We start from the raw sequence: 26,786 nt of genomic DNA on the forward strand, positions 1-26,786 counted from the left end.
ACCAGCAATAACCATGCCACTGCTTGAATGTGTACAGTCTCAAAGTTTCCTATTCATTTTCAATTAGTCAAACTTCAAGCTACATTTCCTTAAAGTCTTAGGGCCAAATGTAGAAAAGTTACTTCCCAGCACGTACATGTGTATTTTTGTTGAATTTAACATCAGAATCCCTGTTCTAACTGAAACTTCATGAGTGGTCATTGTTATCTACATTTTGATTGGCATTCTGGCCTCATGCCATTTTGAATTCCTAGCAGAATTACCTACTAAGCTCTGTTCATAGCATTGTAGGTTTTCTCTAACCTTTATCTTCAATTTTCTACGTTACTCATGCAAACCAGTTCTCAGGTCACCTGTCAGGCCCAGTCACAGCAACAACTCCACTCCTGGTACCAATTTTCTACATTACTTTTCTCACTGCTGTGACTAATACCAGACAGAAACAACCTATGTGTGGAGGACTACTTTTGTCTCATGGTTTCAGACATTTCTGTCTGTCATCTTGAACTCTTGACTGGGGCCTCTGGTGAGGCTGAGTCAAGACAGCAGGAACGTGAGGAGGTAAGGTTTTGTCCTTCAAAGCAGATTGGAAATGTAGAGTGAAAAGTCAACCTGGACCGGGCACAGCCTCACAGCCGTACTTCTGATGGTCTATTCTAACCAGGTCCCACTTGTTAAGTGTTCTAGACCTCCTAAACCAAACATTCAACACATGATCCTGTTGGGGTGTATTTCATATTCATACTTCAATAGGAACTGAAAGTAGAATGGAATGAAGTAAGTTGACAGCTTTGAACTGTTCTGTGTTTTTGGATTAACGGGGATGGGAAAGATCAAGGAGGGGAGGTAAGAATTTTATGTCCTTTGCCAAGGAAGCAAGTGAGATTATGCTAGCTGAGTCTGAACTGCAAATTTTGACTTTTCATACACATACTAGAATAAAATTCCACAGTACAAGAAGCTTCTCTGGAGCTTGAGATGAAAACAAGGTCATTTTCCCAGGGGAGTAACCCATCGAGCAAGCGTCTAAGATAAACAAACTGCCTGGCTCTTACTTGAAACAAACGGCAGTTAACCAAGACTTACTGCAACTGACTCTGGCCCCCATCCAAATGTTGAATTAATGCAAAGTTCTTATTGACTAAAATGGAATCTCACTTTTGGCAGATGCAGTAGAAAAGCTCCTTTGCTAATTCTGGAAGTCGATTAATTGCCCTCTCACCACCCCCCCCCCCCAGCCTGGGTCACTGAGCATTATTGCAAGGGAAGTAGAGGTTTTCTGTAAGCATCGTTTCAGAGATCTGATCTCAAAGCTCATAAAGCTCAGAAGCACAATTCATTTATAACATGTAAAATTAGAACAGATTTCAGATAAGTCTTTAAAAATATAGTAGCTCATATATATATATATATATATATATATATATATATATATATATATATATATTGGCTTTAATTGTATAATCACTGTGATATATGTAATTGAAATAAATATGATATGATTTTAGTATTTTTATCTTTTTCCCCATGTAACTATATTCTATAGTAGACAATGTGTTTCTTTGTGAGCAAGGAGAAAGTGTCTGATCCTCTTGTATCCACTTCCTTTTAGGATCCTCACTTGGGAAGCAAAGAGGTTTGACTTCTGTAACCTCAGTTTTGAGGGTCCAAGCAAAGAAACAGAGGTGATGGCAGAGGACGGCTTGGGGTGGAAGGAGGGTTGGTCAGGTTACCAAAGAAGACAAGACAAGGCCCACAGGTCTCAGCTATAGCAATCACACTCTGAAGTCCTTGTTGTGGCAAAGGGGTCTCTTCCCTGGTGACATTAATAAAACCGGGTTCCTATCTTACCAGCTGGCTCTCCATGGCTCAAGCAGCCTTATAGGAAGGCTCATGTTGCAACAAACTCGAGTTACTATCACTCAGTGACAGTCAGTCCGATGGCTCTCAAGGAGCTGCACCTGCCCCTCAACACAGACCTCAGAACAGTCTTTCCCAGTCAGGTGTTCACAGGAGAGTCTCTCGAGCTTTGTGGGAGACCCCAGCTGGTAGCCTAGTTTGCTGAGAGAATCTCAAGTACAGGATTGTATTTTTCACATTTCTCATGCTGTGACCGAGTGTGTCACAAAGACAATGTACGGAAAGAAGCATTTCTTTTGGCTCATTGGTTTGAGGGGACAGCCCATCATGGTGGGGAGGTCATGGCATCAGGAACTTGAGGTAGCTGGTCACTTTGGATCCATAGTCAGAAAACAGAGAAAGATGAATGCTGATACTCAGTTCTCTTTCTCATTTTATTTTTCTGGGACCTCAACACATGGCATGATGTCGCCCACTTTAGAGTGGATCTTCCTTCTTCAGTTAACTCTTCTGAAAATACCCTCACAGACACACATAGAGCTGTGTTTCTGTAGTGATTCTGATCAGATCAAATTGACAATGGGGACTAACTATTACAAAGGCCCACTCAAATCACATTTGGATTTCTGAACCCACAAAACTGTAGGGTAAGGAATAGTGCTCATAAGTCAGTGCCTTGTGAAGATTTGCTACACAGCAACAGATAACTAGTACAGAGACAGTAAGGACATGGCCCCTGGTATAGGATGAGCAGAGATGTGGAAGCTCTCACTGGCCAGGATGTACATCTATATATCAGGCCTAGCTGCCTAGGGATGGCACCACCCACAGTGGGCTGGGCTCTTCCCCATCAATCAAGAAAATGTCCCACTGGCCAATCTGCTGAAGACAGTTTCCCAGTTGAGTCTCAGATATGTCTAGGTTTGTATCAGGTTGACAAAAATTATGACATCTGAACAAATGATTTTTTTTTTACATCTCTTATTCTCTTATCTTCCCAACATGTGGGCTTGCAGAATGGAAGGACAAGAAAGTATTTTAGGAAAAATAATTCCTCCAGGTAAGGGAGAAGGATGAAGATGCTAAACCAGGTGCCCCCACTACACACTCAGTTCACATCTGACCACATTTCCAGTGATAGAGGAATAGAGGTTTCCTGTCTGATACAAAGTTGATAGATTCGAGTGGACAAAGTTTTTGCAAGTTTGGGAGGAAGAGCTTTCTGCTCAGTCAGGAAGGGAAATTTGACACAGTATTTGACAATGCAATTAGCATAGTGCTGGAGGATTAGTTGGCTTTATGTATATATGCCACCAAACTTGAGTATTCACTAAATGAGTTAGCTGTGGGAACAGATAAAAAGGAGGTGGAGGCTCTGAGAACTAGAGGATGCCTTGGGGGCAGGACTTTAGGTTATGAATGGTGGGAAATCACTCCAGGACCCAAACCCCTTTGTCCACTAATACCCATCAACTAACTGACTGAACGTGGGAGTTCTCTAGTATTTGACAACAGATTCTTCACGCCTCTGAGTGTATACTGGTAGAGCCATCCTGGAACAGTGCTGTGGATTATGCTCATTGTTAATAAAAATGTGATTGGCTGATAGCAGGGCAAGAAGAGATTGGGCAAGACAGCTTGACACAGAGAGAATGATGAGGAGAGAAAGGGCAGAGTCAGGGGAGTCATGAGGGATGCCAGCCAGTCACCCAGAAGGCAAGCCATACTAGAGGACAGGTAAAGCTGCGAGCTATGTGGCAATACATGGATTAATAGAAACAGTTTAATTTAAATGTAAGAGTTAGCTAGTAACAAGCCTGAGCTATCAGCCAAGTATTTGTAATTAATATAAGCCTCTGAGTGAGTATTTGGGACCAGGTGGTTGGAACAGGAAAGCTCTGCCCACTGAATGGCTATTCTAAAAATATTTCCTTCCTTTCTTCCTTCCTTTTCCCCTTCTTTCCTTCATCCCTTCCTTTCTTTCTCTCCTTTTCTCTCTCTTTTCCTTCCTTCCTTTCTTCCTTCCTTCCTTCCTTCCTTCCTTCCTTCCTTTCTTTCTTTCTTTCATTCTTTCTTTCTTATTTGTGTGTGTGTGTGTGTGTGTGTGTGTGTAAGTACACATTCCACAGTGAATCTATGGAGGTCAGAGGACAGTTTGCTGGAGTTGGTTCTCTCCTTCCAGTGTGTGGGTTCTAGGGATCAAACTCGGGTTGTAGAGCTTGGTGTCAAGTATCTTTACCCAATGAGCCATCTCGCTGACCCCTAGAATAGATCTTGAGTTCTACATCTGCAAGTCTACTAGGGGAGAATCTTATTTAAATTAATTTGTAAATTATCACAGTGACTTAAAAAGATTAATTTTCCCTGGTGTTATCTAACACTCCAATACTAGTTGTGCTGGCCAGTTTTACATCAACTTGACACAATCTAGTCATTTTGGAAAAGAGAACCTCAATTGAGAAAATTCTCTATTAGATTGACCTATAGGCAAATCTATAAGGCATTTTCTAGATTCATGATCAATGTGGGAAGGCCCAGCTCATTGTAGGTGGGCCACCTCTGTCCTAGTGGTCCTGGGTTCTATAAGAAAGCAGCTGAGCAAGCTATGGGAGGAAGCCAGTAAACGGCACTCCTCCATGGCTTCTGCTTCAACCTCTGCCTCCAGGATCCTACACTGACTGCCTTCAGTGATGGACTGTGACTTGTAAGATTAAGACATAAAAGCCCTTTCCTTCCTAAGTTGCCTTTGGTCATGATGCTTTATCATAGCAATAGAAACTCTAACAAAGACACCACTGATTGGCCTACCGTTTATGGGGGACTTCTTGTCTTTTTGACCTTCGGTGATCTATTTTCTGTCTTCTTTAAAGACATTTCCTCTTCCTGTCTCTCTGAAGTTGAGCAAATTGGTTTCTTGGCCCTACTAAACATTCTTTTCTCCCCTTTCTCCTGGCAGGCTACCAAGTTCTTCAGTTCTGCTGAGTTGTCTGTGTGGAATGCACACACACACACACACACACACACACACACACACACACACACGCTTATATACATAAACACACACAGGCACACACACATATACACTTAAATACACATACATATACACATGCACACACCTATACACAATGATGATAATCTCTCATTGCTTCTAGAGTAAAATGGAAGACTTTCTGTGCTTTGTCTCTCCAGATACCACCCCTACCACCTGGGCACGTGGCCTTTATCCCACTCAGCACATGCACTATTCCTTAAACCAGCTCAGTAGAGCTGTTGCCTTCTTGTCCCCCTCCACTGGCCACCTCTTGTCTAACTGGCTTTAGTAAAAATACACTTTTTCAGAAAGCTTTTCCCATAATCTCCTGACTAAAAGCTTGCTCATGTCCACAGCACTCACCCAACCAATCGCACGACCTGTTTATTTCCTGTGTCTCATTTTATCTCTATCTGAAACAATGTAACAATTTTGAATTTTAATTCTGGTTTTGTGCCCTGTCCTCTTCCATAAGATCGTGGGCCCATAAGTCCAGGGATTTGTCTACCTTGTCTGTGTCCATCTGGTTGACCACTGTCTTCCCAATCCTGTACACACTGTCATCCCTTATTTAACAAGTAACATTGGATGAATTGGGAAACCAGTGCCTTTTACTCTGCTTGCTTTCCTCCTTGGTATTTTTTTTTTTTTTGGAGGTAGAGTTTTCCTGGTCCTGCCTGGCCCATGGTCAGGACAAATCTCTCTCACCCACCAGTCCCACAGTTGCTCAGACCCAACCAAGTAAACACACAGACACTTATATTATTTAAACTGTTTAGCCTAATAGCTCAGGCTTCTAGCTATCTAGTTCATACATTTTAAATTAACTCATTTCTATAAATCTATACCTTGCCACATGGCTTGTGGCTTACCAGTATCTTACATGTTGGTACTCATGGCGACAGCTGGTAGCGTCTCCTTACTCAGCTTTCTTGTTCCCAGAATTCTCTTCTCTGCTTGTCCCGCCTATACTTCCTGCCTGGCTACTGGCCAATCAGCATTTTATTTATACAGTGCGATATCCATAGCATTTTTTTTCTGCTTCTTGGAATAGTGATCACTATTCAAGACCTATCTCAATATCTTCTAATTCTTTAATCTTTGTACCTGAAAGTTAATCCTGAAATCTTTTTAAATTTATATTCGTGTGTGTGTGTGTGTGTGTGTGTGTGTGTGTGTGTGTGACTATATGAAGTCATGTGCAGCACATGTATGCAAGTGCCCATGGATGCCAGAACAGGGTGTTGGATCCCCTAGAACTGGAGTTATAGGCATTGGGAGCTGCCTGATGTGGGTGCTGGGAATCAAAACTGGGTCCTTTCTAAGAACAGAAAGTGTTCCTGACCTCAGAGCTGTAGATAGAGTTTTTCCATTGGGACCATTGGCTCCCAAATAACTAAATTGAGACTCACCATCAATTGTAAATGTTCAGCTGATAGCCCAGACCCACCACCAACCAGCTCCCACATCTCAAATCAGCCCACATTCCTCATGCATGCTCTACCACATGGCAGCACCCTTCCCTTAGCACGGCATGTTTATCTCCTGCTCCCCTGGAATCTGGCTGCAGACTCCCTGTGACTCTGCCCTTCCTCCTCCTAGCCTCCTCTCAGTCTAGCTCTCCTGCCCAACCTCCTCCTGCTCAGCTACTGGCCAGTCAGCATTTTACCAAACCAATCAGAAGGCATATTGGCAAAGACACATCTTCACAGTGTACAAAAAAAAACATTCCATAACACTGAGCCATTTCTCTGGCCCCTAAAACGTTTCACGTGATTTTTTTATCCGCACATTACTCATGATACTTGTTGGATTCTGCTTTGCTATTTTAAATGTTTCATTACCCCTTAGTTAGACTATAATTTTCCTTAGAAGTGGGTTTTATTAATTCACCTTTACATAAAATTACTGTACCAATAAAATGTAGTTGAATCTGTGTCTCTGATAAGGCAAACTAAAAGGCAAAATGCCACAAGAAGAATGTTAAGGATTTCCAGATGGATTCCTGTCCTGTTGGATTTAAGGATCATGGGCTATCAGTGTTGCTAAGGCTAACTATTCACAGGATTTATTTGATAATGTTCACTGTATCAGTGAATAGCCGCAAGAAACAGACAATACAAACCATGCCATTCTATGTAAAAATCAACATAAAAACTCCCATTTCTACTTTGAGAGGAAAATAAGAGACTCCATGTATATAGATCCCTTGAGTCTAACAGGACTCTGGGAATGGCCATGCAAGGCAGACTTGAAAGAAAGTCAAGAAAGAGAGTCTGAGCAACACAGCTCAAATGAACAAAATACCAAACTGTATTCAAGTGTTTGAATATTGCTATACACCTCCAGTATCCATTTCCAAGATGGGTCTCTTGTCTCTTGTGATATGTTTTTTCATTTGTACCATTTCTACTGTATTGTATAATTTATTTTTTCTTGACTTTAACTAGATTTTATTTTTAAAAATTATTGTTTCCTTATTTTATGTGCATGGATGCTTGTATGTATACACACACTGTGTATACACTCTGTGTGTGAAGTGCTCATGGGGAAGTTCCATCCTGTAGTGGTTTGACAGAAAATGGCCCCCAAAGGGAGTAACACTATTAGGAGGTGTGGTCTTGTTGGAGTAGGTGTGGTCCTGTCCGAGGAAATGTGTCACTGTGGAGACAGGCTTTGAGGTGTCATATATCCTGAAGATACTGCCCAGTGTCTCAGTCTCCTTCCTGTTACCTGCGTTTCCACATGTAGCAGTTATCTCTCCAGCACCATGTCTTCCTGCACGTTGCCATGTCCTGCTGTGATGATAACCTAAACTGTACGTGAGCCTCCACAATTAAATCTTTTCTTTATAAGAGTTACTGGGGTAATGGCATCTCTTTACAGCAATAGAAACTCTAACTAAGACAAATCCTATGGAACTGGAGTTACAGGGTTGTAAGCTGTCAGGAGGGTTCTCTGGAAGAGTAGCAAGTGCTCTTAACTTCTGAGCCATCTCTCCAGCCCCTTTAAACTCATCACTGCCTCTTTATAATCCCCTAGTGGTCTGGATACGCCACATCTTGATTATATTTTAATATTTCTGTGCTCTCTTCCAGTTTTGTAAAATACAGTCATGAGCCCTGTGATGACTTTTTTGACAATGAGCCATATATACAATGTCAATCCCAGGAGATTATGAGGTAGTTGACAATTCTTGTTGCCTAGTGACATGTTGCAGTCATGTTAGATGTCTTAATGCAACACATCAATGCATTACTCATGTGTTTGCAGTGATGCTAGGGTGAGCAAGCTGATTGTGTCATCTAAAAATACAGTGCATGCAATCATATGCAGCACATATTACCAAGTAACTGTGTTTCTCGTTTACGTGTCTGCTACCCTATCTCTTTATTATTATTTTAGAATGTATTCCTTCCATGTGCAGATTCTATAGTTTACTGTAAAAATAACATTGTGTGACCCCTCCTAGGGAGACATGAATAAGTGACTATTCACCCCAGATAGGGCATTAACAACAGAACAAAGAAAGGATTCCATTCAAGTCTAGTTTGGTGAAGCAATTACTTTATTGAGATTACTTATTCAAATATGAGGGGGTGTTATTTGCTGGAACATGGGGGAGGGTTACTTACAGGAATGTTGGGAAAGTGTTACTTACAGAAGCACGGGAGACTGAAAAGCCCACTCCAACGTGGGCGAAGACTCAATTTGGACCCAGGCGCAGACAACACCACTGATAAGTCTCTTTGGCAATGGTTTACACCTTATAGCACCTTGGGAAGGGTATTTGTGAATCTAGTAAGTTGGGCTCCTCAAGCTTTCTAAGTTTCTTTACCTTCTTAAATCTTCTATTGTAGTGATAGCAACAGGTGAAGGCCCTACGGCAATACCAACCAAAAGGCAGAAGAGAAGGACTCTAACAGGTGAGGCAGCCAGAGTCCAGTGATAAGGAAGAGCCAGTGAATTTGTTCTAGAATCTCCACAGATTCCTAAGATAATGACGGTGCCCACACAAGAAGACCATGGATGCCCTGCCTTCCACCACTGGTGCTGACATCTGAGTCAGCTCCTCAAGTCCCACTTCCCACCAAGTACAGTGCCTTAGTGTTCAAACAACATGAGTGAGTAAGTTAACGCAGGGGAAGGAATTAAAGGAGAAGCTGTCAACTCCATTCTCCAATGTTCCTCTTTCCAGTTAGGTGCATCATTAAGCAATTTGAAGTGAGTGGATCAGGAGCTGTGAGTGATTCTAAGTAGAACCTCTCACTCACAGGGTAAGTAAGCATTGCCTTTAACTGACTCCTTTGCTTCTGTAATGGCAAAAAAATTCCAATCAGAACTAATCTCTTGCAGCATTGCGTTGTTATTTTTTTTTTTTTATTAGTAGGAAAAGAATTCTGAGGAATGCTTGGAAAGATAAGGAAGTTAAAAGGAGTTGCTGGGAAAAGAAATCCAAGCTGGCTGAGACCTATTACCCAGATTCATCCAAAAGACGTGGAGTGGTGAGATGATTGACTGCAGCAGAGGTCAGGAAATACCCCGTTCAGAGACAGACGGAGGGGCCAGACCCTGACACAGCGCGGTCACAGAGTCTTGGCACCTTGTGCTCTTTCAAGCTTAGGCAGAGGTTGACACTGGGGAATCTTGGGCCTACAGATTCTAGGAAGGCCTGCGGCTTCATGCCCATAAATAGCTTGTTTCACCAAGAGTGATAGAGAGAAAAAGCAGATGGTACTGGTGGAGAGAAGCATTGCAATTGAAGTTGTATTCAGTGTTATTTTTTTCTTTATCACATTTATTCATAATTTGTTTTCAGATTGCCTATGTTGGTATACTTAAAAAAACACACCATGTATCTGTGTGTCTCTGTGTGATTATGAACACATGCATGAAAGTACCCAAGGACCAAAAGAGAATGTCAAATTTCTTGGAGTGAAAGTTACAGGCAACTGTCAGTCACCCAACATGGGTGCTAGGAACTGAACTCCAGTCCTCTGAAAGAGCAATGAGCACTCTTAACCACTGAGCCAGCCCCATGATACATAGCCAAAATTTTGGCATTTTCTAATTTGTAATAGGCATTGAATATTATTATTATTATTTAAACCTGGAACACAATTGCACTTAAAAAATTTCCATTTCAGGCAAAGCTACCACTAGGTAGATAGGATCTCTTGCATGCTGTTGCTCTTTGCTCTTGAGTGGATGTACTCTGCATTTGTTTTTTTTTGTTTTTTTTTTTGTTTTTTTTTTTTGGTTTTTTGAGACAGGGTTTCTCTGTGTAGCTTTGCTCCTTTCCTGGAACTCACTTTGTAGACCAGGCTGGCCTCAAACTCACAGAGATCCGCCTGGCTCTGCCTCCCGAGTGCTGGGATTAAAGGCGTGCGCCACCACCACCCGGCGTACTCTGCATTTGGAAGAAATAGTCTGTGATTTCAAGAATGGAAGAAGGTGATAGAGAACCTCACAGTAAAAGTGGTAATATTTCCCGACAGAGACAAAGCACAGAAAAACACATACAAAAGCTTGGTCTGGAATTCAGGAGGTAAACAAGAAAACTACAACTAAGGGACAAACATTTAAGATTTACTTATTTTATTTGATGCTTATGGATATTTTGCCTGCATGTATGTATGTGCACTAAGTGTGTGCAGTGTCCAAGGAGGCCAGAGGGGGATGTCAAATTCTCTGCAACCGGAGTTGCAGATGGTTGAGAGCTGCCGTGTGAGTGCTGAGAACCAGGTCCTCTGCAAAAGCAGTAAGTGCTCTTAACCACAGAGCTATCTCTTCAGCCCAAATCACATTCCTAGTATGAGGTCAATTCATTACACTCATTCCCTAGGACAGAGATAAAATACCTTTCAAACCTAATTCCCAAATCTTTGCTTCAGAGAATTTTTATCTGCCCTCTCCATTTGCTTTTTCTGATCTTTGACCTTGATAGTTGCCTGCCTTCAAAATTGTTATGTGTAAAACACTACAATGTGAGACAGAGATGAGGTAATTTGCATACAGGGGAGATTTTTGTTTCCTGTATCTATTTATCCTTTTAGTGATATATATGTAATATCTTCTATTTCTGACATTGAGCATTGAGCAGAAAATAACCAGGTGTGGTTGTTTTCTCTAAGGAGGAGCTGAGACATGTGACAGTCTACCTGAAAGAGATCAGTGGAAAACTTGGGACAGAAAAACAAAAACAAAAACCTGGATCACATTCTAGAGCCGTAGAAAGAACACTTCTATGTCAAAATCACAACCCACCCCTGGTTAGTTAGCAGGCACCGGAAGACAGGCTGTGTGCTGGAACCATGACATGGTTGCCTTGCTGATCCCTGGAAGAGAAAACACCACACTGCCCACCCTCAGGGCTGTTATGTTTTCCTGCTTTCTTTTCCCCAGCCTCACCGTTTTAGTCAACAATTCCTAACTATTCTTCACAGCACAAGGCTCTTTCTGGATGAAATCCTTTTGGTCTCTGTCCATAGATGTGTCTAAATACCCTTGGCCTTGAACTGACAGAGTGGATCAGAATTCACAGTCCTCCAATGGCCCAAGGAAATGACCTCCAGAGACGACACTGTCATCAGTAAACATAGTGAAGCATTTCCTCCCTCACATTGATGCTATTTTGTGATTTGTCATTCATAGAGAAAGAAATATCCTCTTTGATAAATGAATTAACCATATGATAAATGATAAAGAAGGAGGAATGGAAAAGACTTCTGTATCTCCTTCTCTCCCATCTTTTCATTATTTTCAGGATGTAGAAGGTAGAGAAACAACAGAAACTCATGTCTCCAAGGAGCAGTGCGTGAAAGAAACCACAACAAATCCTACAGGCAGCCCAAGAGGAAGCTTGGGGCCACGCTCTTCCCAGGATCTTTCTACACGATTCTCATCAAATGTGATGGGAATTCCCCACAGACCTTGAGAGGATGTGACTCCAATTACACCCCTTGGTAATTTACTGCAAAGACTCAAGTTCAAGTTCATGAAAATCTTAATCAGCCTTTAATGTCAGGTCAAAATGTAGCATTGGAGCCAGTTCTGCTTTAGACGGTTTACCTCTTCATTAGTCCTTTTTCCAAGTGGCTCTGCCCCGCTTGCGACTCTGCTGACCATATTGTAAGCCATGCCCCTGTCTCAGTGGTAACTGAGATGAAACTATTGCATGGAGCACAGTTTATTTTAATGACTTAAAATTATTGCTCAGCATTGGAGACATGGCTCAGTGGGTGTATTTCTTGCTGTGAAAACCTACAGAACTAAATTTGGAACCCAGCACCCACATAAAAAGCTGGCACTGTCTCATGCTTCTATAACCCCAATGCAATGGGAGCAGGTTGAGGCAAATCCCTGGAGTTGCTGACCAGCCACCATAGCCACAATGATGAGGTCCAGGTCAGTGAGAGACCTTGTCTCAAAAATAAAATAGTGAGGACTAAAGTACCCAATATCAATCTGTATATTTGCACTGTGCACACTCACCATGTGCACCCATCTTCATGTATGAACACACACAAACACAAACACACACACACACACACACACCACTGAGGCTAAATATCTACATACTACTGAATTGCTTCAGTGTCTATCAACAAAGCAATGGATGAAAGAGTCATATGCAAAATTAAAGTCATGGTTCACCTCTCGGTTAAAAATGCTGCAGGTCAACAGAGTTCTCAAAAGACTTTAAGTATTCGGTACCTACCACTGCAGAAAGACCAACTTTTTCAGGAATGACAGCCAAGGCTTTTCTAGTTGGACTCAACTGTGGCTTCCTGGGTTCATTTTCCAGCTTCATTCCCAACACCTTACAGCTCTTCAAGTTCACTGAGTACCACATCTATATTTAGTGTCTCATACAGACCTGTAAGCTACTGAGGCTAAAATTCTCTACTTTTACCAAACTGGGGCTTGTGTGTATCCTTTCAAATCATACTGACACCCCCCTGTCTTTTCCCCACAATGTGGACGTCTTATGGTTATTTCATCATAACTTTATGAAATCATCTAAATCTCTCCCACTGCTCTGTCTTCAGACTATTTATCACCGTGTCTGCCTTAAGTATGTGATGACAGGAGGGTGGTAGCTACCCTCTCCTCCCAGGCCCCCCTTCATAGCTACACTTTTTCCCTTTCTGGGAACTTGACTATTCGGCTATAGACTTGACATTCCTCATCTGCTGTCCCAATGGCCATGTGCGTAATTTTGAATTAAAGGACTTTGAACAAAAGTTAATAAGCCATTTCCAGTTCCTGGTTCAGGGACATTTCACTTGGACTGGAGAGGCAGCTCAGTGATAAGAACATATGTGTCATACCTGGAGTTCAGCACCCACATGGCAGTTTTCGGCCGCCTAGAACTCCAGCTCCAGGGGATCTAATACCCAGGCCTGGCCTCTGTGGGCACTGTACTCGTGCACATACACATAATCAACAGGATATAATCCACTGCAGTGTGGAAGGCGTAGCAGTAGCAACATGAAATGGTTGATCACAGTGCATCCACAGTTAGGAAGCAGACAGCAGACAGGAAGTGGGACCATTCTATCAAATCTCCAGACTGGCATCTGTGACTCACTACTAGAGTAGTGGTTCTCAGCTTTCCTAATGCTGTGACCCTTAATATAGCTCCTCATGTTGTGGCAACCCCACCAAAAAGTATTTTCATTGCTGCTTTGTAAGTGTGATCTTGCTACTGCTATGAATCATAATGTAAATATCTGATATGCAGGATGTCTGATATATGGCCCAAGTGAAAGGGTCATTTCACTCCCAAAGGAGTCATGATCTACAAGTTGAGAAACACTGTTCCATATGTTCCACAACCTTCCAACCCCAGTTTTGGACCAAATGTTCAAACATTTGAGCCCATGTTGGGCATTTCACATCCAAGTCACTACAGAGAAGGGTAACAGATGAAAAATAGCCACAGATAAGCCATTAGTGAGACAAGTGGTGAGTGTGTAGGGTCCATTACAGTAATATTTGCACTGTTGTGTGTTTGAACTTTTCTGTAACAAAAGATTAAAAAGAGGAAATTTGCCCTAAAGAAATATAATTGTTTTTAATGATTTCCGAAAGGAATCCAGACACAAGAGAACTTTATATTGAATAATCACACAAATTTTTTTATTCAAAAGTGGTAGAAATATTGTTTAAGTATTCTAAGTATTTCTCTGAACTACAGTTTCAGGGGATCTGAAGACCTTCCTTGGCCTCCTTGGGAACTGCACATATCGAGAGAATTGCTATTAGTCTAAGGCCAGCCTGGGCTACATAGTGAATGCCAGCTCAGCATAGGTTACAAAGTAAGACTTTGTAAAACACACACACACATGCACACACACACTCTCCCATACACACAGGGCTGGAGAACACCCTTGAGTGTTCTTGGCTCCTCAGCACTGTCCGCCTTGTTCCTTAGACAGGGTCTCTCAGTGACCTGGAGCTCACCAAGGATGTTGGACAGGCTGGCCAGTGAGTCTGGTATCTGCCTGCTCTACATCCACCACTCTGGGATTACAAGAGTGTGACACCACTCGAGACTTCTAAATGTGCTTTCTGGGGCTTGAACCTGAGTCCTCACGTTCTTTACAGACTCAGCTATCACAGTTCATGGCTTTGTTGTCTGAAACAAAGGGCATTGTTCTTTAAAGAACTAATGCAGTGAATACAGTTTATTAAAAAATAGATCATAGGGTCTTGTTAATTCTAAAGGGCTTTCAGTTTTTAGAGGTTGTGTTGTGATCACTTGTTTGATGTCATTAGCTAAGTAGCATCACATTCTAAGTCATGACCTTCCATTGGACCCCCCCCCCCCCATCACTGTGATGGTCATTAGGTCCTTGGCATCCAGCAATGACAAGCAGCCAGAAGAACTGCCCGTGTTCTGGTTCTAGGGCATTCTACATTATGTGGACTCTGGAATCCTACACACACCCTTGCCAACTGTGTCCAGCATTTCTTGCCCTGCAGCTGGTGCCCTTTCAGGAACATTGCGCTTTTCCTGAAGAGCTGGCAGCGCTGTACATGTTCCTGTGGCCAATATGGCAACTGCTTGTTGCGTTTGCTTAGCTGCCTTGGGTTATCAAGGTGACAAACCTTCCCAAGAACTGCTCCAGAGTCTGCTATTAGATTGTTTCATGAAGACAGATTTTCTTCCATGATTTCTAAAGAAATGTCTCAATATTTCAATAATTGGCAGACCTACACCATATACATCAGGTGGGAAGCAGGCTACTGGAGCAGGAAGGAGGTAGTAGAAAGAAACAATTATACTCTGGATATGTACTGAATGTGTATATTTGCTTGTGGATGGCACAGAAAAAGGCATCAAGTGTGACCCCTAGGTGTTGGCCTGAATGACCAGAAGACTGGAGAAAGGAATGGGTTTTTTGAGTGGGAATAAAGCACTGTGTGTGTGTGTGTGTGTGTGTGTGTGTGTGTGTGTGTGTGTGTGTATGTATGTGTGTGTGTAGGGCTGTTGTTGATTTTCTTATTCTCTTTCTCCTTTTTTGGTAGTCCAGGCTGGCCTCAGACTTGATATGTAGCTGGGGATGACCTGAGTTTACGATCCTCCTGCCTCAACCTCCAAGGTTAGGATTACAGGTGTTGCACTACCATGTTTGGTTTATGCTGTGAGGTACTGGGAACCAAGCTCAGAGTTTTGGTACATGCTAGGTAAGCACTCTGTCACCTGAGCTACATTCCTACACCAGAAGTATTGGTTTCTAAAGACACAATAGTATGTTTTGAATATTTTAGTAACAGGCAAGCAGAGCTTCAAGTACCTGTTTGACTGTGAGTCTAGAGTTCCAAGTCAGAACATTTTTAGGAATAATTAACTTAACCCAACAGTTGTTATTCACCTGGTTAGAATCATGAGTCTTTTAAGATTAGATTTCAACATATTCATGATGACCCGTGTGGCTCAGTGGCTCCTATTAGAAATAAATTCGAACTCCAAACTCTGACTAAAAAGCTACACAGACTCCCAGCTTCCAGGGTTTAGTACATCACACACTTTGTTAACCCAGAGCATCTCTCTACTCTTCCCTTACTTGAAGATGCAGGAGCTAAGGATGATGAAATCATGCTTTGGTAGAAGACCTCATTTTAGCCAATTGACACAATGCTCACCTATGAGGCCCCTGACTGACTCCAGAGACTGCTGGGAAGAAAACACAGTTTTAAGACAAGGAGATTCAGAGAGAAAGATCTCAGGTTTCCATGACATCTCAAGCTCAGAAAGAAATAGCAAAAGAACATTTTCAAACCAAAAGAAAAAAAAATTGCAACTGTCTTTGGCCACAGATCTGAGAATGGACTCTTAGAAGACAGTGTTGCCACCATACGACTCAAAAAAAAATTTTTGGGGGGGGGTTAATTTGAGATGATTTTGTGTAAAAGGACTCACAAAACCACACAGTGAGTATAAAGGAAACATTTTAATAAAATATTTTATACAGCTTTTCTTGGGGAATGAACTCTTAAAAGTGGAAGATGAGAAATCACTTGGACAAGAGCCAGGACTTGGCTTTCCTGCAGACTCTTGCCCAGTTTTAGCTAACAGACTGTCCAGAGAAGTCAATATATAGGGTTAGTGGTTGAGTAAATACTGCTTAGAAACAGACAGACCTCAGAGGTTTGCTTTATGCTTTCTACCACATACAACATCGTGAAAAAAGAGTAAGATTGGTATATAATAGGTGCTTGATGTGATTGGAGAGTTCTCCTTCTTATTCTATCTGCTGTTCTAGAATGAGCAACAGAAACAGAATAGATCTCACCAATTACATATATCAGATAGACTCATTCCTTGGCCAGGTTTGGTATTCCAGGTCCAATCCTAAATTGTGTTTCAGAATGAAGATGTGAATACCTTCTGTTTCCTATACAATAACTTTAGCATGTCACAGTGACATTCTGTGTGTGAAACAAGTGTGAGCCATAAGTCTTCTGCATTGTGTGTTATTGTTTATTAATACAGGAAGTTTTATTTCTTGAATATGAACATTTTTCAGTGCAGTAAAATACAAATACTGTGTTCCAGCCCTGTCTTGGTGGCTAGTCGAATATTCAGTCATCAGAACTCAATGAGTAACTGCTTCAGAGATGTCAGTCATCAAAACTCAATGAGTTAACTAACAGTCTCAGGGCTGTCTGTCAGTCATCAGAACTCAATGAGTTAACTAACCATCTCAAGGCTGTCTGTCAGTCATCAGAACTCAATGAGTTAACTAACCATCTCAAGGCTGTCTGTCAGTCATCAGAACTCAATGAGTTAACTAACGGTCTCAGGGCTGTCTGTCAGTCATCAGAACTCAGTGAGTAACTTGTCTCAGGTCTCTCAGTCACCAGAACTCAATGAATGACTGTCCTAGGGCTGTCAATCATCAGAACTCAGATTGACTGTCTCAGGGTCATCCTGCAGTCATGATTCTGATGGGCACTGGTTTCCTTCTGGAGTCATGAACTGCACCTTAGGAACCATGAGGGAAGAGTTATTCCTCCGGATGGAGTTGCTTCTTCTCATGGAATTGTTTCTTCTCATGGAGTTGCGCTTCCTCAGAGAATTCTGGTGAGATAGTTCACTCTTTTGGAGGGTCTGAATCAGGATGGAAGGTTTCTCATCCAGCTCCCGGGCACTGCATCTTGGGGCAGCCACCTTCACAGTATTACCAAATTTAGAATAGTCCACAGAGTATACTCCCTCCTCCTCAGTCACAATTGACACGAAGCGGTGTCCCCACTGAATCTCCTCTGCAATGTAGGAGGTCCGTGCTTGGGTGGTGATGCCGGTGGTTTCCACCACACCCTCAAGAATCACTATGACCTCCAGGTCTTGATTGACAAGATCAGTTGCTGAGATATCATACAGGGGGCTACGCTTATCAATCACATGGCAGATGATCAAAGGGGCTACTAGGAAGATGTTATTGCTCTCAATGGGATTATCCACCGGAATGTCCAGCTGATGAATAGGTACCACCTCCCCTTCTGGCGTCGTTGTTTTCTTGACTACCTGGATACGCACTGAGGCACTAATGATCATGCTCTTCCTTAGATCACCCACCCGGAACATGAAGCACAGTTTGCCATTGCGAACCGCAATCACAGCATGGCGGCTGAAAATCAGAGTCTCTGCCCTTCTGTGGGCTTGAGCCGTTTTCATGAAGATGCAGCCCAACATGACCGCATTGATGATCAGACCCACAATGTTCTGCAGAATCAAAACCGTGATGGCCAGAGGGCATTCCTCAGTCATCATTCTCCCTCCAAATCCAATGGTAACTTGAACCTCAATGGAGAATAGGAACGCAGAAGTGAATGACCTGTAAGGAATGATATCAGAAATGATGCCAGGTCAGAGAGTGCATGATGAAAAGAGCCTAGGGAGAGCTTTACTCTCCACTACAGCCTAGTAAAAGATTCCGGAAAGGCTAATTTTAAATATAAGCATCCTCTTCCCTATCCTCATCCCCCTCCTGCTATCCTTTCTCTCCCTGTCCCCCTCCCTGCTGTCTCCCTTTCTGCCTGCACCTAAGTATGTACTTCCTGATTTGGGGATACAATTTCACTCATATTTCCTAGGTCATATACCATTGAAGACATTCATTAAATAAATATAAGTTGTAGATATACTCCGTTTTCACCAAAGCCCAACTTGCTTTGTGAAATTTTATGCCAAGTAGGTGTTTCCTATCACCTTACTCGTATTTAAGAGATGTGAGTCATATGGAAGGTACTGAGTAATGAGCGAATTTTTTGTTATTTATAACATAAAATTATAGTCATTGTCCAGTGGTTAATTTTCTGTTTACACAACTTAGCACAGTGCTAAAGCATAGTATCAGATACACCATCCCCAAACATTAATATTTCAATAAAGAGAATGATTTTCCATTTGTAGGAAGAGCAGTTTCTCGTTGATTATCTTATTTTATTTTCTAAGTGACCCAGGGAATGTGGAAGCTACTAAAAGAGTTTCAGGTGTCAACTGGTAAATGATTGTATCAAGACTGTGTCTATGTAATGACTACCTCCCTGAGTCCTGTCAGCTCTGGCCTGGTGTTCTCAAAGAGACAAGGGGAAGGTGCCAAGAGGGGTCAGGATTTTCCTGGGGATTGCATGCGTGCGTGCGTGCGTGCGTGCGTGTGTGTCTGCACATCTCCTCCCCATCTTAGGGAACTGACAAGGGTTTGGTGGCTCCTCATGGACCTGAGTCTCTCAGAAAGACTCCTGGGTAATTCTGCTTAACTTCTGGCTGCAAAGCATCACATTTGGTTATTAGCAAATTATTCACTTGGCTGCATACCCAGCACTGCTGTGGCTTCTTCACAGCCCCTATTCCTGTGAATTCCTTCATCCACCCCAATCCCCAACTTCTGGAATTTCATAGAAGAGAAACCATACATTTGCAGTCTATCAAAATATTATCTATGACTGCCAGGCACAATGAGAGAACAAAACATTTGAACTTTGAGCACTCAGTACACACTGCACTTTGGCAGGAAGCCAGGAGAGTGTGTGAGTCTGTAAACATCCATCAGCTTTTAAGTGGGGTCAGAAAGGGGCTGTTTATCTCTGTTTTGGCTGAAAGGTTTTGCGCAAAACCTTAAGAACTGACTTCTGCCCTACCTGCACATTGTGAGTACATGGCACGGTCTGCAAATACTACAGATGGTAGGAATGGATTCCAGAAGAGGACACAGCACACACGTAGCACTGAGCTTTAGTAGTGGGTCATATGTTAGAGAAGGGCCTAATGAGGGACTTCCCTTTCCAATGTCTGTCTCCACGGCTTCAGAGATGGTTCATGGGCTGTGTTTTCATAATTTTTTTTTAAACAGAATTTCATTTCCCTATCTAGTATAAGATCCTATCTTTTTCTGCACACCTGTCATGCTGAACAATCTCAAGAGAAAAAAGTATTTAGGAGAGACAGAGCTGGGGATGTATCAATTGAATGATAATGAGAAAAATAATATTGTTTCTATTTTCTGATTCATGTTAGAAAGTCATTTGCACAAAAGAGAAGGTGAGTCACCCTAAAATGAGGGTGATCAAGTGATGCTTGGAAGTACTAGTGGACAGCCACTGGAAAGAGTTGCTTCCAAATTTAATAGTCTGGCTGACACTGAATTTATGAAAGGAACAGAAATTCAAATAATTAGAATTATTACCCATTTTTTAAGTTCTCTAGGAAGAGAATGAAGCTTTAAATAATGCTGAGGAGTGTGATCTGAAAGCGGCACTGTTATACTAATAAGTCAGCTTGGTTTCATTGTGATTTTGACACCTTTTCTCATGGCTCAATGCCAGCAGGAATGCATCTAGGAAATCAATATTCTTTGGAATATCTTGTTTGAAAAGTGAGAAGTAACAAGAAGCAGCTTTTAGGAACCAGTGAATACCATAAAATTCTCTTTATAGAAAGAATAATCTCTTTGATTTTATATATATATATATAAACATATATTTAAATTTGCTAAATGATTTCTTTTCCATAGAGAGTGACAACAGATTGTCTTGAGTAAAATTAGTTTATTTTCCAGGTTGTCGTGATCATTTCTCCTACTTCCCTTTGTCAGGATCTCTTGCCTGTTTCCTGAAAACTTGTTTGAATATAACACCCTCACCAGCCATATCAATGCCAGTCAGTTACTCAGAGTCACTGTATTACAGTAACATATTAACTTCAAATGCTTTACACACAGGACTTTGTTCTCTGCATCCCTAAGCACTCTGCTTACTGGGGCTTCTTATCCACATTGTCAGTGAGGCAAAAGCTTGAGAAAAGAAGATTCTATCTGCCCAGTGGTAAAGCTGGAATCTCTGTGTGGTCTAAGGTGACCTCTCACTGATGCACTGGCCTGGCCAATGGGAAGAGTGGGCAAGGTCATGAGAGGCTCCACTCCTGGCCATGCCGTGCTTCTTTTATAGGATCCCAGGGCCACTAAAAGTCTCCTTCTTAAGCGTTTCCTGCCTGGATGATGCTTCTTCAGTTTCTCTGCCTGGTAAATTATGTGAATTTGGAATGTGATTCAGAAATTACGCTGGAAAATTTTCCAGTGTTATCATTGTTTTTATCTTGTAAACATTTTTGCAATTGATATTAAATCATGTCTCTGTCCAGCAAAGTAGATTAAGAAAAAAATTTGACCCCCTTCAATGTTCTTGGGCCTTGTGGGAATACAAAAGGAGAGTCACGGAAATCAAGTGTGCCTTAGCTGTCTTTGAAGCATCCGTAAATGCTGAGGTCAAATCTATGTAACTCAAAAACTGGTTTGTTCCTGTCCTATGGAAGCTTTGGAAGGAGAGACTTCAATATGCATTGTTGCTACTCAGCCCCTTTCATGAAAACTAAATTTCACTGAAAACGTCTCTTCTGGATTTAAGTTTTAATTTTTTAATCTAAAGCAATCTATCAGATATGAGAAAATAATATTGAAAAAGAAGGACTAACACTTATTTCAATTATTTTATTTTTAGCATATTTTAAAATCAAGGACACTTCACATAAAAGTATTTCTCATATTTTCACAATACTTTTGATTGGCTAGAGATATTTACTGGTGCACAATGGATATCAGCTTCATGATGAAAATGAGTGATAGTTTTGGGAGCCAGGCATCCTTTGAGCCCATCCAAAGCCCAAAGAAGCAGTCACACATTCTCAGAGAGACTCAGCCATAAAACTACACTTATAAAGACTTTTAATGTCTAGCCTCCACCCTGCACCCCAAATTTGTTTTTGTTTTTGTTTTTGAATTGTCCAACGAAAAGCCTCTATTTCACAATCAGCTACATGAAAGAGCTTTTTATTTCTATATTGCTGGCAACCCCAGCCTCACCCCATTTCATTCTTACCTGACGTTGGTCACACAGACAGTGGACTCCAGGCTGCTCTTCTCCATGGTGCTTTTCTCCATGTAAGCATAGATGTCCCCGTGGGCAAAAGCCACCAGCCACCACATGATAGCAAAGAGCAGCCAGCTGCAGAGGAAGGACATGGTGAAGATGACCAGCGTGTGACGCCACTTCAGGTCTACCAAGGTGGTGAAGATGTCCTGCAGGAAGCGACCCTGTTCTCGGATGTTCTTGTGCGCCAGGTTGCAGGCTCCGCTCTTGGCAATGAAGCGGGCTTTGGGGAGGCGGTCGCGGATGCGGGGCTTGCGCAGGTTCTCCGCGGCGATGCGTGCCAGTACATACTCCTCGGGGATGATGCTCTTCCTGGCCAACATCTTCTGTCACCATAGCCTGTCTATGCACCTATCCGAACCTGCGGCTCCTTTCCTCCACACGCGTCCTCCTACACCAGAGAAACGCTTATTAAAAACCGTCAACTTCATTTCCTCACCTCGGGTACATAGGGATGCCGTTTTACACACACGAAGTGGCATTCAAAATTGAAGATGTGGTCAACAATACAAATGCGAGTCTAGCTTGTGTCTGCGGTCTGAGTACCCCGAGAAAACTTTTGATCAGAGGAATTATTTTTTTTTCCCTTTCTCCTTTTATCTCCCTGAGCACTCTTGGGAGTAGCCGCAGATACGAAAATCTTAGAGCATTCTCCGCAAATACAGGCTCAGGCTCGAAGAGAATTCTCTTGTGATTCACAGCATCTCCGGATTAGGGAAAGGAAACGTGCACACGCCATCAAGGAGGAAAACCAAAGCCAGCTAGGGTCACCATCCACTTGCTCTTTAAGTAAAGCAGCAAGGTTAAAAGTAAAGAAGGAGGAATTCTTATTTTTAGTAGCAGTGAAGAAATTGCTTCCTGTTCATTAAGAAAATATTAACCGTAATTGACAAGGTATCAAGCGCGATGCGCTTTCGAACTTGAAAGTTAATGATTTAAATTTGAAGGATTTTCGAGATGCGTTTTCAAAAGCAGCCTAGCCCCCTCCCTTCTCTATGTACCTATCATAGTATATTCTGGAAACTAATTTGCAACACAGGGATCAGATGCACAGCAGAGGGCTGAGGTGGAGTTCCAGGGCATGAGTTGGGTTAGGTGCGCTTGGGCTGTGTGGCCTTTGAAGTCACAGGCTGGGGTGCTACCGGGTCCCCTAGTTCTCCCCGGGACGAGCAAAGTAACTTACAGGCTCACGGCAGCGCGCGCTGTGGCAAGAGCTCCTCGCACCCCAAGGCGTATGGCAGCAGGCGGGTCCCTGGCTCTCGCATCCCGGGAGCAGGGGCCGCCACAGCCCGAGGGGCAGATCCGGGGGATACTGGTCCTCCAGAACTGAGTTAACACTCTAGAAGGTGCGATCCACTGTGCACGCGGAGAGGAGGGCTGGAGGACCAGGGATGAGTTTGGTTTCCCCCTCCCCCAACTGCTGCCGGGCTCCGGGAGGACGGACTGGGAGGAGTTGGGGGAGAGATGCTGGTGGTAGAGCTCCCCTAGCTTCTCAGCTGCCTAGTTGGGGCCAGACCTCCGAGCTAGCAGAAGGTGGAGGCGGGGGCTAGTCTGGGGGAGGAAGGGAGCTGCCCCGGAAGGAGGGACCACCGGGAGAGGAGGCACTCGCCAAGCCAGCTCGGTTCCCAGTAGCCACAGCTCTGAAGCTGGGCCGACACACGTCTTTAAAAGGCTCGCTGCACAGAGAACTTTCTGAGTCCAAGTTCACTGACGCAAAGAGATTTTAATTTATTATTTTTTAATTGTAACTTTGGGAGATCACTGGGTTGCTTCAGATTGAATAAAACCAGATGGAGAGAGTTTAGGTGTTCTGGGTGGGTGAGGTGGAGTGGGGTGGGGTGGGGTGCCTGCCTTGAGCACATATCTGTTCACATAAGAACAGAGAGGGTAGGACGAAGGCTGAAATCCTTCTAATAAACTACTTTACCAATTAAGACCGGTTCTCGGGAACTTAGACACACACACACACACACACACACACACACACACACACACACACACACAAAGAAAAGAAAAAGGAAAGTAAAGAAAAATAGAGACTAACAACAAAACCCCACCAGCAATGGCTTCCAATAAAGAAAGTTTACAATCAGCAGGACTGGCTGTCTACAGCCTAGTACCACTCCAGTCATCCAGGCGTAGTCAGTGCTCTAGTTTCTGACTTGTGACCCTCCCGCCACCCCACCCCCCATCTAGATTGTAGGAATGATAAGGCAGCACATTTGCGAACAAGAAAGATTATACAGTAAATATATTTCTATAGATTTTGTAAAGGAGCCAGGAGGGACAAATGTGCTTTCTCCTGCAGGCCAAGCCTCTGTTTTTGGCGCTTGTATTAATGGAAACTTTAATTCTTGGAAATTTTATGTGTTTTCCCAGACATGGGGGTTGAGAGTATATGAAGTATAAACAACGTGTTCATTTACTAAAAAGACCTAAAATTAGTCTTTAATGAAGGAAAATGATGAGTTCTCCCCACCTCCTTTTTCCATTGTGCGTAGATCTGATTAACCCCTTGAAGGTTGGAGTGCTTGTCTGGTCAGCGGCAATTCCTTCTGCTTTTTTCGTTTTCTGCGGTCGTGACCTGATAGCAACCACATGGACCCCGCTTTTGCAGTGAGCACCTCTACTGTAATGGTTTGTAGGACAGGTTGCTGTGCAGTTTATTATCCATTCATTTAACACCAAAAACATTTTTTTTTTCAGAAGACAGGTTATCACGTATTCTAAGCTGGCCTCAAACTTGCTGTGTAGCGTATGATGACCTTGAACTTCAGACCCTCCTTCCTACATCTTCCAAGTGCTGAGGTCAAAGGTGTACACCATCATGCCTGTTTTTTGTTTTGTTTTTCAGAGTTTGTGCACACTAGACAAGCTCTCTACCAGCTGAGCTACACACCTACTCCTTCTCTCTCTTTCTGTGATTTTATTGTTGTCCTTTGAGACAAGATTTCACTGTGTAATCCAGGCTAGCTTGTAGTTCACTATATATCCTAGACAGGCCTGAAATTCAAGGCAATCCCCTGACTCAACTTCTTGAGTGTAGGTGGAGTTTCTCTTTGTCTCAGCAGCTGCTCCCAAATAACCACAGAAGCTTAATATTACCTATAAATACTTGGCCAATAGCTCAGTCTTGTTACTAGCTAACTCTTACAACTTAAATTAACCCATTTATATTACTCTGCATTCTTCTACGTAGTGTTACCTTTCTTTCATCTTGCCCTCCTGTCTCCCCTCTGTGTCTCCCTGGCAACTCCTTTGATTCCGACCTTCTTCCCAGTGTCCTTGGTCTGGTTCTCCCACCTAACTATATCCTGTCCAGCTATTGGCCAGTCAGCTTCTTTATTAAATCAATCACAGGGACATATATTCACACAGTGTAAAGGAATATTCCACACTTGAGTGCTGAGATTAAAGAAGTGATGTACCACATGCCTGGTTATTAAACATCTAATATGTGTTTATATAGCTAGGAATATATAAATATATGTCACTGCTGCTGATCTTAAGAGACAGACAGTGGTAGTCGAGGAGATGTGACACTGATAAGATCTGACACAATTACAATCGAAGATGTGATTCAAATGCTTTACTCTTACTGCTTTACTAGAGGACCTGGGTTCAATTCCCAGCACACATATGGCAGCTCACAACCATCTGTAACTCCAGTTCCAGGGCATTCAACATCCACTTCATACCTTTGGAGGCACCAGGCATGCATCTGGTACATAGACATACATGTAGGCAAAACACTTATACACATAAAATAAATAATAACAAATTAAAATGTTGAATAATAGGAAGTACAAAAGGTGCCATAGGAATTTGGCGAGGAGCAGTGAGGGATGGGAGAATGTTCCTGGATTGTTTGGTATCCAATCTAGTCTTTGAAACACTAGATCTATTTGGAGTATATTGAAAAGCAGAGAAAAGACATTCCATAGACAAGCAGATAGTCATGAAATGTGGGCAAGAGCTTTGGCATAGCAGAAATGAATCTTTCCAGCAGCCAGGAATGACCCATAAGCCAGCAGGCGACAGTCTTGAATGCAATGCTCCCTGGGCAGCCCAGTCACTGTCTTTCTTAACACAAATACTTATTCATGTGGAAGTCAGTATCCTTCAGGTTCTTTGTAGGCACTCTAAGCTATTATTTAGGAATAGAGAGTGTGATAATTGGGATTCATTGTCAAGTCGACTGGATTTAGAATCAGTCACCTAGGAGACACACTTGTGTTTGTGAATGTGTTTCCAGAGAGAAAAAGCTGAGGTGGGAAGACACATCTGGAGCATGGACAATATCCCACCAGTTGGAGTTCTAGACTGAGCAAAGAAAGGAGATGGGAAAAAGCGAGCTGAGTACCAGCATCCATCCACCTGCTCTGCTTGCTGGCCGCAGATGCAGGGTGACCAGCTGCCTTGCATTCCTGCCACCATGCCTTCCCTGCCATGGTGGACTGTATGTCCTAAACCATAAGCCCAAACAACTCCCCCTTCCACAGGATGCTCTTGTAGGTATTTCATCTCAGCAACAAGAAAAAGAATGACTATAAAGTGGTTACTGAAGTTCTCACTCTCTGAAGAAATAAAGCTTGTCAGCTGCTCACAGGCAAGGGAGGGTGACACACTGATGTCTTTCTCCACTGTCTGTTGCTGTGATGACCAAATGAAGGTTGGTGAGGCACTGGAAACAACTTCTGAAATGGAGGGTAGGGTCTTTGTGCCTGATGACTTTGACTTGACTTGACTTGTGAGTTTTCAACTCTGGGATTCCAGAATTTGGAAAACCTTGCAGATGGCAATTGGAGTATTCACATCACCAGCCAGGATGATGGTTGGTCTGCTTTATTTGTGTCCTCATCTAAACCACTTGGGAACGTATTGCTTTGGAATCAGCTTAATAAAACATTACATAACTAGTAATGAAAACAGGATGTTACAAACTCACTTCAGAGTG

The 26,786-nt window shown here is 42.6% G+C and overlaps 1 protein-coding gene across 1 annotated transcript; it reads right to left on the bottom strand.

Moving 5' to 3' along the window:
* Nucleotides 1–16,378: 16,378 nt before the first annotated feature.
* On the bottom strand, nt 16,379–23,182 carry Kcnj8 (potassium inwardly rectifying channel subfamily J member 8). The gene is made up of 3 exons (XM_059256994.1): nt 23,013–23,182; nt 21,779–22,220; nt 16,379–18,240 (listed from the first exon to the last, which is right to left on the bottom strand). Exons 2-3 carry the CDS (start codon nt 22,150–22,152, stop codon nt 17,340–17,342), a joined length of 1,275 nt encoding a protein of 424 aa, XP_059112977.1. The 5' UTR covers nt 22,153–22,220; nt 23,013–23,182; the 3' UTR covers nt 16,379–17,339.
* Between the last annotated feature and the right edge of the window lie 3,604 nt (nt 23,183–26,786).

Source organism: Peromyscus eremicus, chromosome 3 (assembly GCF_949786415.1).
Source record: "Peromyscus eremicus chromosome 3, PerEre_H2_v1, whole genome shotgun sequence".
Taxonomy (NCBI): Eukaryota; Metazoa; Chordata; class Mammalia; order Rodentia; family Cricetidae; genus Peromyscus; species Peromyscus eremicus.

Coding starts and splice junctions, on each gene's coding strand:
- Kcnj8 (XM_059256994.1), bottom strand. CDS start 22,152: ATGTTGGCCAGGAAGAGCATCATCCCCGAGGAGTATGTACTGGCACGC. Junction 18,241..21,778: donor GTCTGTGTGACCAACGTCAG/GTAAGAATGAAA, acceptor CATTCCTTACAG/GTCATTCACTTCTGCGTTCC.